The sequence below is a fragment of the Scleropages formosus genome, chromosome 1 (assembly GCF_900964775.1).
Source record: "Scleropages formosus chromosome 1, fSclFor1.1, whole genome shotgun sequence".
In the NCBI taxonomy this organism is placed as follows: domain Eukaryota; kingdom Metazoa; phylum Chordata; class Actinopteri; order Osteoglossiformes; family Osteoglossidae; genus Scleropages; species Scleropages formosus.
In genome coordinates, this window is record NC_041806.1 from 45,801,854 (window position 1) to 45,812,886 (window position 11,033).

Sequence of the window (11,033 nt, forward strand, 5' to 3'; positions counted from 1 at the left end):
ACCCGTAGCCGCTGCGCTGCCGCGAGCGCGGAGTTCTTCCCGGGTGACGGGCGCGCGGACGTATCGCGCTGAGGGGGGGAAAAAAAAACAAAAAAAAAACAAAAAAACAAAAGCGACTCGGGACATTAAGTCAGCAGCGCGAAGTTGGACTGGAAAAAAGCCGTTTCTTCGACACCAGGGGAGGTTGGTAAGACAACAGAGTTCGTTTCGCTTTCTCCGCGGTGAGGCCCGGTTTGACCCTGACGAAGACGCGTCAGCAAGGAGGGACACAGAGTCCACATCGCTGCACTGTCTCTAACTTGTTTTAGTCCGAAGAATTGCCTTAAGTCTGGTCAAGTGACCAGGACCGAGGACGGCGAGTCATTTCAAGATCTTGGTTTGTAAACGGTTTAGTTTACTGCTGGAAATATCAAAATAAGCTGGTCAGACATCAGTGAGAAGTACTAAAAAATATCTGTGCAGCTGTGTTACGATGATGATGGAGTTGTAAGATGGAGGTTTTGTTCATGATCCCACTCCCCGTTCTCTCGTACAACTGATCAACGCTTCAAAGCATCAGCTATGCGATAATATAATAATTGTACTAATTTTGGGAAATAAAAAAAGAGGTCTCTATATTATTATTTAATTTTAATGACTTGTCGCACATCGACAGCGCTAAACGTGCCACACCTGTCGAGCTTTTCCCGCTGATTCCACGCGAGTTTAACGTGTCCGCTGCAATTCGGCGGCGTTTTCGCGACACCTAGTGGTGGCAGCGTTTAATTTTTGATGCCTTTTGCTTCGTGGCCATTCGTTGTGTAATAGCGTATTACTCGGAATTAAAATTTCACTCGTGAATCCATTACACTGTAATGATTGCAGTCATTGTCGTTTGATGTGTTAATCTCATGTTTTTTTTTCTTTCTAATGTGGAGTGTTCACATTTAGGATAATCCAGCTGTTGTGATGTCTACAAGGCATTTTCCAGAAGTCCATAGGTATGTTTCTAAAATTATACAAAACAACAAGTTCATGTAATTTGCAATGTACTTGATCCACAAATTATAAACACAGCTGGGACCCAAGATATGTTAATAACTCGATTTGTCCATAACCCCAAAGTCGTTTTTACCGTTAAGTCGTAATGTAGTAAAAGCTGAGTAATACATACATGCCTCTACTTATAAAATGACTGACAAATAAAAATATGTGATGGACTGGTGTCTTGCCGCAGCGTACCACTCCTAGCCTAGTGCACAGTGATTCAAGTCCAGGCGTGAAAGTAGGTCCCGCGCTCCTGTTCACTGAGCTTTATAGAGCTTGTACAGCTTTACGATGATTGTAAAACTTTTTGTATTTTGTCTCGGTGTGTTTTTCTGCTAATGGTTACATATGGAATCAGGTTATTTTTGCTCCACGTGAGATAGGAATCTCATCGAACAGAACAGTGAAGTGCAATTTGAAATAATGTTTAAAAAAAAAAGGTTAATATCTTTGAAAATTCATAACTCATATGTTTACGATATGAGTAACCAGTGTATTCTCTATATGTATTTTTAAGCTGGTGACTACTTCTACACTAATATTGATTTGAACGCAGTTATTTTTATTATTGCACTAATTTAAGTGGGTAAGAGTGTTTTTAATGTCATATTTCTTTATGGTACTTGTAAACAGAAACAAAAATACTTTGCTGATTTTACCCACTTTTACCAGACACGAAAATGTTTTAAACATGTGAAGCAGATTATGTACACAAAAAATTATATTAATATTTATGTACTAGTAAAATGCAGTTAATGTTCTCCTATAACTTCATGAGGATTTTAAGTGCCATTTTCACAGAGGTTTCTTTGTGTTCAGGTCACATCTTCCTGCACCATGTGCTTTGTGGTCAGTGGAACTGAACCTTACCCATGTGGACTGCAGCCCTGGGGATACACTGGTGCACTTCCAGGGACAGTATCTGACTGTGTGTGAACTTGACTACGACATACTACAGGTAGAAATCCAAAATGCAGAGAAAAGAGCGGTGTCTGTGGACTTGGCTGGACTCTACCTGGTGGAGGATACCCTATCTGGTTGTTGGTACAGAGGCAGAGTCCAGAACATACGGGACAACCTATATGAGGTATTCCTTGTGGACTACGGCAGTGTCCTGACTGTTGACGCTAGTCACTTGGCCTGTGCCTCCGGTGAGATGTTCATGCTTCCCCCAAAAATTGTGTGCGGGTTTTTTGCTAATTTCCTCCCGGCTGGCGAGCAGTGGGATGCTGTTGCATCAGAGTACTTCTCCTCCTTGATAGGAACTAATATCAAAGGGTACATCCAAGCCCTGTTGCCACATAAAGTGATGATCCTGGAAGTGCCAGAAGTTACCCGAGACCTTTTGAAGCGAAGTTTGGGAAGGCATGTGAACCGGGACACGTTCCTGGTTCTTGTGGAAATGTTGATCGAGGTGCCACTCAAACAAAGAAACAAACCTGCTCCAGACCTCCTGGTTGAAAAGCAGGTTGGGGAAGAATTCTGCTTTGGGCCTTCCCAGTTGCAGGACTTTGAGAATATACTCTCATTCCATAGACCAAAGCTGTCTGTGGGTACTAAGTACAGGGCCAGAATAACTGCAGCAATAAAACCAAGTGTGTTTTACTGCCAGTTGACAAGTATGGCAGAAGACCTGAAAGACATGACGTATAATTTGTCACTCTGTTGTGACTTGAAGACTAAAGACCCTCTCGCCAAATCAGTCAGAAATATGGGGCTCCTCTGTGCTGCCAGAGGGAAGGATGAGAAGTGGCATAGGGGACTTGTGCAGTGTCTTCCTGTAAACTCTCAAGTGAGAATTCTCTTCATTGACTTTGGCTTCTGTGAATCCGTTAAAGTTGAAAACATTTGTCACCTTCCTCCTCATTTTCTCTCTCTTCCATTTATGGCTTTCCCATGCATCTTGTCTAATACTAGTGAATCAGATGTGGCTGTTCGGAAAGAGCAGTTCGACCTTTTCAAAAAAGGACTACTGGGAGGTGTTTTGGGTGTTCAGATAGATCATTTCAGCATCAAGGAGAATCTGTACATTGTTACACTATGTACTGTGGGCAATGAAGACAGTGCAGAATTTCAAAATTCCAAGAATCCTACTAGACAGGTGACAAGTAATGCCAGCACTGGTCTTTATGAGAAGGACAAAGTCACTCCCCATAATGGCTGTGCTGTGCAATACACAAATGAGTTGACAGATGAGTTAAACAAAAAGGCTGAATCCTTTGTAAGTTTAGACAGTCTGAAGGGAGTAAAAGAGAAATCTGTGTTTCGAGGTATTGTTGAACATGTTCTAAATCCATCTGACTTCTGGTTGAGGACAGAGGAGCGAAACAGTGCGTTTGAAGACATGACAGAGAAACTGAAAGCGTACTTCACCGACTTACCCCTAGATGCAGAAATCCTTGAGAATCCAGTTCCTGGTTGTCTTTGCAGTGCAATGTATGAAAAGGATTGGCATTACTACCGAGCTGTAATCAAAAAGATTATCAAACATGGTGCTGAAGTATATTTTATAGACTTTGGGAACTCAGAGAGAGTTCCATACATGCTTATCAAAAAGCTTCCTCTCGACTTTACAGCTGAACCTGCATTTGCCATGAATTGCTCATTGGCCCATGTAGTTCCAGTGGAAGATGTCTGGACAGTCTCTGCAAGTGACTACTTCAAGAAAGCTGTGCTAAACAAAGTACTTACAGTTTATGTTGTCCACAGACAGAAAGACAAGCTAGTTGTAGAGCTGAGGGATGAAAAGGTCAGTGAAAGCATTAACACACAAATGGTAAAAGCAGAGCTGGCTGTGTTCTGGAAACTGAAGCCAGTCAGACCTGCTTCATTCCTTCACCAAAAGCAAAATGTCTTTCAGAAGTCTACACCAGTGACCAAAGTAAGATGTATGTCAAGAAACATAAACAAAGTAAGCAGTGAGCCAAGAAAAAGCCAGAATGTAGTAACTGTAAGAAATGGTGGATCATGTAGAGAGTCTGTGGAAAGTATGACCAAAACAGAAAGTCAGAAAAAACAGGCCCCAGCTAAGGTTAAACAGCTGACATTTGGGATTGGAAGTGAGCTGCATGTTCGATGTTGTCACATCAATTCCCCTTCAGATTTCTGGTGTCAGCCCAAGAGCAAGTTGGGCTGCTTGAAGAGACTGATGACACAAATGCAAGACTATTATGAAAAACATGAAGATGCTTTGCAACCAAATGAAGAATACTGTGTTATAAAGCGTGTAGAAGACGGCAGGTGGTACAGAGGCTGCATTGTTGGAACTCTTGGTCATGAGGTCAGTGTAATCCTAGTGGATTTTGGCATTATTTTGAGAGAGAAAGCCCACAAACTTCGAGCAGTAAAGGCAGAATACTTTGAACTTGAAGGACTAGCGTTTAGGTGCAGTTTCCACGGTTTAATTGAACCTGTAGAAAAATTTCCTAATGTCTGGAGTAGAGAGGCAAGCAGTTTGCTGAGAGATTTTGTTAACAGCAATTTGGAAAATCTCACATGTTGCATGCATGCTATGGTGGTGATGAAACATCTTGGTTTGTTCAATATTGTTGAACTCCATGCACCTCATCAAAGTGCAACAAGGTTACTCGTAGAAAAAGGTTTTGCGAAAAAGATCAACTGTCCAAAGCCACTCATCTCTTCACTTAGCCTCTTTTCCTATGTGTTCTCCATGTTTGACATCAAAATTGGGAGCAGGGAGTCTGTGTATGTCACTCATGTGTGCAGCCCATGGGAGTTTTACTGCCAGTTGGAGAGAAACTCAGAAATGCTGGAAAATCTCATGGAGAAAGTCACAAGGAAAAGCAGTGAAATTGTGTGTGAAAATGTGGTTTCTTCTCAGGAGAGGCTTTGCTTCGCAAAATACTTTGAGGATGGCCAGTGGTATAGAGGCCTAGTCTTCCCCGTTAAGTCAAACCTGCATTTCAACATACTGTTTGTTGATTATGGAAACATGCAAGTTGTACAAAAAAAGAATGTCCTGCCTATTCCAAGTGATGCCACAGAGTTACTCTTTACACCTATGCAGGCACTGAGATGTCGACTCTTCAGTGTCCCGAAGGGAGATGCCAGCATGGAGGTGATTTCTTTCCTGAAGAAAGCTGCTCTGAATGTGCTGTTGGAGGCCAAATTTGTTGGGAAAGATGAGGACGGTACCCTCGTCTGTGACTTGTTTGATGGGAATCTGCACTTAAATGAAAAAATCCAAGAACTCATGGCAATGCATGGTAAAAGTCTCAGATTAGTAGAAAAAAGAAGCCAGTGTCAAACCCATCAGACATTAAAAAAACTGGAGTCACCCAAAACAGGATCCTCAAAGTCTTGTGCTGTGGGTCAGGGAGACAAACCACAAAGGGGTGTGAACGCAGCCCAGAATCCGAGTGGCAATTCGGCAGAGGAAAGGCATCAAAGCAAAGAGCTATCCAGACCCCTGAAGGAGCAAATAGGAAACATCACTTTGGAAAAACCAAACCATCTTCCAGAGATGCCACTAAAGGCAGGGTTCCGAAGGCTGGCATTTGTTTTCCACGGGAACACTGTTTCAGACTTTTACATTCAGATGAAAAATGACAAACAAACAGTTTTAGAAATGTGCGAGCAACTCAACAGTGCATTTTTCAGAGAAAATCCAGAGCAGGTAATTGGACCTGTAAACACCAGTGATTTCATTGCAGCTGAATACAAAGAGGATGGTACTCTCTACTGGGCAGTCGTGACAGATGTAAACGATGGCCACCTGACAGTGGAGTTTTTTGACTATGGAAATGTGGCAACGGTAGAGAAGAGGGAGGTACTTGTGCTCACCAACACTTTCTTGACACAGCCCCGGCTCAGCACACACTGTTCACAAGAGAAGTCGCCTGGCTTTGGAAACGATGACCTTTTCCAATCTCTAGTAACTGGCAAACCTATTGTGGTTGAATTTGTTAGACAATGTGGATCAAAGTGGACTGTGAAGACTGACGTTCCGTTGGTTCAGCAGCTCTCACAGGATAACTGTAGTAGTGATAAGGTGAATGATGTTTTTTCTGGCTCACACAGAAATGAGAACCAAACCAAAGATGAGTACATAACTGTAGAAGAGAAAGAAGCACAAAGTTGCTGTACAGATATGGAATATGTAGAGAGAGTGCAAACAACATGCGATAGTGCCAGAAGAAATAACTTGGTAATACCGGTTAAGTCAGAACGCAGCACTAATGTTAACCATGTCAAAGTACAGCTTACAGGGAAACACCAGTTAATATCAAGTTCTGAACATCATCTCATTATGAAGTCTTGTGTAGAGACACCACAAGTAGCTGAAGTGACATTTCTGGCGCTCTCAAATCTTCCCGGTAGCAAGCAGGCAAATACTCCACATCAAATTATTATTAAACCTGGACAAAATGAAGAAGGGACACTGCTTTCTGTTTTTGAGAATGGAGGCTTTATCATCAGACTAAAACAAAATAAAGAAACCTTTGCTTTGTTGAGTCAACTTTTAGGAAAAAATGTGGTGAGATCTAACAAGGTTTCTGTAATGGATAGCAAAGAAGGATTTGAATCTGGACTTCAGTCAAAGTCAAGTAAGAAACAATGGTGCAGAGCCATGGTGCAAAAAGTATTTTCCAGCAAGGAGCAATGTTTAGTCTACTGTTTGGATAATGGTACCCCAGTGGTGGTCTCTGATGACAGCATTGAAGAGCTCCCTGTAGAAGTCAAGCACGTTCCCATCCAGGCTGTTTTTTGTAGGTTGACTTGTCCCTATGACTTTGTCAGTGAGTTTTGCAAAACGGAAATGTTGGCAGCCTTAATAAGGTTTGACATGGTAAAAGTGGTATTTGTGACGTCGTCTGAAACCTCTCAACTCTGGAGAGTGGACACCATGATCAATGGGGTTCTGCAGCAACTTGAAGATAGTGTGAAAAATATTGTACAACCAAGAAAAACTTCCCTGAATGGAAACAGAAATCAAATCCAAACATTTTGTATTGAAGAAAACCCTGTTCCACGACACCCTGTTGTACCTGTGGAGACGGACGTGAGACTCTCTGGCGTTTCAGTAACTCTTGTAGATCCATCTGAATTCCATGTCATTCTGGAAAAGTATCTACTTACCAGAAGCATGGTCTCCACTGCTCTCAAGTACCTTCCAGAGGATTTCCACTTTTTCCCTGAAGCACATTGGATTCCCTCTCCCTGTTGCCTTTTGAGCTCTGATGTTAATAAGTTGTGTAGGGCAGAGTTTTTGGATGTGGACAATGTCTCTGAAGGGGTTAGCCTTGTTGACTATGGCCATTGTGTTGATGTACCCTACTTGTGTTGGCAAGAGGTAAAGCAGCTGCCAGAGAAGTTAACAAGAATACCAAAAGAGCACTGGTCGGATGAGGCACTTGTGTTTTCCCAGCAGGGCATATGTGAGAGGAATCTCATGATCTACTTTAGGCAGTATGTTTCTGAGGCTCAGTGGGAAATGGATGTTGCGTCGCAGGGGGTCAACATTGTTATGATGCTGGTAGACAGTGGACATGCCATGTACATCAACAGCTTTCTTGGGCTCCCATTTCAGCGGGAGATGATTCCAGCTGTAGTCCTTTGTAAACTGAACACAGGGGCAGTTGACACACCGGTTTCATTGAAACCATTGGGAGATCATGGAGTGGCGAAGCAGCAGTGTGAGGATAACAGGCATAGTAATCATTCAGATGACCCTAGATTTACAGAAACATTTCAGCATGTGAGGAGAAGCAGGAGGCCCTTGTTACTGAAGACTCAGAAGGAACTGGAGCAATGAAAACACTGGTGGAAGAGAAATACTGAGAAATTGTAAGTCTAAGGTCATATTTCACAAATATGAATACATTTGGAGTAAAAGCATCTTGTTTTAAAATGTAATTTTTTACAATTGAAGGTATGAGCCCAGAGTGTTCAAATGCACTGATTCTTTGAATAAAATGTGCTGTCAAAATCTAGCAAAAAGACTCTTCTAATACAGGAAAACTTGAACTTGCTGTAATCTCATGTTACTCTCCTTTTCACCCAGGTGTTCAGGTGTGAAAAGTCTCCAAGGTAAGACATAGGATGATGCAAGATATTACTATCTAAATGATGAACAGAAAAAGGATTCCTCCAAAAATCCTCTAAATACAACTTCAGAAAAGCCTTTCAAATTTGAGAATATTGCCTTTTTGCGCATAGAATGAAATGAACATTTTTATGTTTAAAATTTTTTTGTGTAATTCAGTAAGTTCATTGGAAATCAAATTGATATGCCCTGTTATCCTAATTGTAATAAAAGCATTTCCTGTAATCAAGTATTAGTATATTAAATATATATTAAAAAGATATACTAAGGCATGCAATCCTTATTGTAATAAAGTCAACAAAAAGTACAATTTTTTTTTTTTCTCTTCTCAAGATTTTTCTCTTTTTCAGGCCACAGAAATTGTTGGCATTGAAGGGAACAGGAAAAGAGCCACCAACCCTCAGTTTGTCAATTGTCTATTCAGTTAATTTAGTTGTGAAATGACATGTTGGGCGAACAAATTTAACTTCAATATCATGTTTAGGAAAGTTATTTGTTGTTTTCTACTTTTTTCTTTAAAGAAAAATTTTGTATCCAATTGTCTTGAATAACTTGGGTATATGAATATAACTGAATTTCAGGCAAGTTCAGCTTTGATTTAAACTAAGATAAGACTTTTAGTTTGTATAACAACTGTTACAGAATTACAGTTTTGTGGGTTACAAAAATAATTCCCAAGGCCAAAAATTACATTTGTGAAGTAGATTTTTTTTTTTTAAAGAGTTGGTTAACCACTTCTTCTTGGCAGGGGTAATGGAATGAAAACATTTTTAGTTAGGGTGTGTTGAGCATTTTACAAACAGCTAAAAAGAGAATTATAGTATGGTCATCCATGAGGCAATCTGGATAATTTTACAAAAACAATGTGTAAAAAAAAAATAAATAAATAAATGTCAGGATGTTTTGGTTGACCATTGTGTTTCTTCTATACAAAGTATAGCTAATACAAAGCTAATTTCAGAATAATTTTGACAGATTTGATGCCACTGAACCTCCAGCCCAGGAGAAATTGTTAATTCTAGAAGTTTTCTGTACTGTTCCAAACACCCTTGATGAATACCTTTGACAATCTTGGCATGCCTGTTTGGATACAGTAAAGTAAAATTAAACCCTGCTTCTCTTTCACAGTTTGAACGAGTAGCCTCAGTACTTTTTTGCTCTTATAATGAACCAGGGACTGTTTTATTTTGAAATACACAGGTTTGATCAGATTGGATGGTTTGATTTTTTTCAAAAGAGTTTTGCATAATTACTTTTATTGGTTGTTATGAAACCTGAGACTTTGTGTTGAAAAATTAAACTTACTTTACAAATGACTGCAGGCGTGAATTTCGTCCTCAGTAAATGGTGCTGAAATGAATGAATGTTTTCATCGGAATTGTTGCCGTTTACTCACCGTTTGGCTCCCGGAACGGACCTGGGCGTCGACTCTTACTGCATTTCTCTATTCGGTCGCCAGAGGTCGCCGTACAATCTGAAAATGAGACTGAGAGAGATACAAAAACATTTATTGGGAACACAGTCAGGGCAAAAGAAGCGGTGCACTGAACGAATTATGGATCGAAAGTGTTAAAAGTGTATATTAAAAAAAAAAAAAAAATTACTGTCAGAAGTGGGATTCGAACCCACGCCTCCAGGGGAGACTGCGACCTGAACGCAGCGCCTTAGACCGCTCGGCCATCCTGACGTGTCATGACGCGCTAGTACGGGGAAATAAATACCCGTAAGGGAGGAGAGCGGCGGCAGCGGCGCACATTCCATTGTACTTTATGTAAATTGTCAGTTGTGCCCACGTGCCCCGAGCAAGAGGGCAACGTTCGGCAACAGAAAGCGCCCGTCTGCTCTCGTCTCCTCTTCTCAGGTTTCCAGTACCGCACCGGACCATCGGGTGGCGCTGCAACCCGCCCGTCACTGTCCGTCGCACAGACTTCCTTCCTTCTTCCCAAAACGTACTTAGTCGTGATCTGGTGCTCTCGTGATGAACGGTGTAATTTTTTAAAAGTGTCCTGGGACAGCGTTCCAATTAAATGCACAGCTACTAACTGAGGTTATTTAGAGTTGTTGTGCCATTTTACCGGTGTAAAATGACAGAACAAGATAATTAAGAACAGACCTTCGTAAGAAAGATCTTGCAGTTGCAAAAGATCCCCAGCCCTGAATGGATGCTCGAGGTGCAAATTCCAACCTCGCTGCCTTCACAGGGAAAAAGAGCGGTTGGCCCTTCTGGGTGGTTCGGATCAACTACTTTCAAGTCGAGGTGGCACAGCAGGCAGCGCTGGTGCCACGCAGCTCATGGCTGGGGTTCGAAAGCATCTCAGTCTGTGGGTTTCCTCCCAGAGTCCTTGACACCTGGCTTCAAGTGCACTGGTGACTAAACTGCCCGTAGTTTGGGAGCAAATGTGTACGCGTGTGGCTAACTTGTGGTGGTCTAGAATCACGTCCAGGGTGTTCTCTGTCTCACACACAGTTTCCAGGATACCCTTGGACAGCTACAAACCTGCGCTGGAAAAGCAGTTATTGATGGATGATAATTTCAAGTTTCCGTACTAGGTCCAATACTAAATTGTACTTGAAGAATATTAAAAAAATGGGGGGGGAAAAAACAACACAGAAAAGGAGGGAATCCATGTTACAAGTTTATTAAAATAAATTGCAGTTGTAATACAGTAGAAATTGGCTACAGCAGTTTCAAATTCAGCTATTACACAGCATTTAAAGTGAAATATGGTGGAAGAAGCCCCAGACATTCCAGTCAACACTCGTCACTTTACACACTTGGGTCTCAAATCGGATCCATTTGCGATACAGAGTCGGGTCCCAGAGGCAGAGTTACACACGAGAGAAAGAGGCCTCCGTGGTGGAAATCGGCAGCATCCTCTGCTTCCATGTGCACGGTCAAGCTACTGCCAGAAATTTCCACCCAGTGATTCTCAGCATCATT

At 41.6% G+C, this 11,033-nt stretch overlaps 1 protein-coding gene and 1 non-coding gene across 6 annotated transcripts; one reads left to right on the forward strand and one right to left on the reverse strand.

Annotated features, from left to right (window-relative positions):
• Nucleotides 1–7: 7 nt before the first annotated feature.
• On the forward strand, nucleotides 8–9,388 carry tdrd15 (tudor domain containing 15). Of its 5 annotated transcripts, XM_018742366.1 has the most exons (6): nucleotides 109–183; nucleotides 918–980; nucleotides 1,846–1,984; nucleotides 5,054–7,833; nucleotides 8,051–8,076; nucleotides 8,443–9,388. In XM_018742366.1, exons 2-4 carry the CDS (start codon nucleotides 949–951, stop codon nucleotides 7,799–7,801), a joined length of 2,919 nt encoding a protein of 972 aa, XP_018597882.1. In that variant the 5' UTR covers nucleotides 109–183; nucleotides 918–948; the 3' UTR covers nucleotides 7,802–7,833; nucleotides 8,051–8,076; nucleotides 8,443–9,388. The 5 variants fall into 5 exon arrangements, with proteins under 5 accessions (XP_018597881.1, XP_018597882.1, XP_018597877.1 ...); XM_018742365.2 differs by having other exon boundaries at nucleotides 8–187; nucleotides 931–980; nucleotides 1,846–7,833; XM_018742361.1 differs by having other exon boundaries at nucleotides 1,846–7,833.
• Nucleotides 9,389–9,696: 308 nt separating this feature from the next.
• Nucleotides 9,697–9,779, reverse strand: trnal-cag (transfer RNA leucine (anticodon CAG)). The gene has a single exon. It is a non-coding gene; the product is annotated as a tRNA-Leu (tRNA).
• Between the last annotated feature and the right edge of the window lie 1,254 nt (nucleotides 9,780–11,033).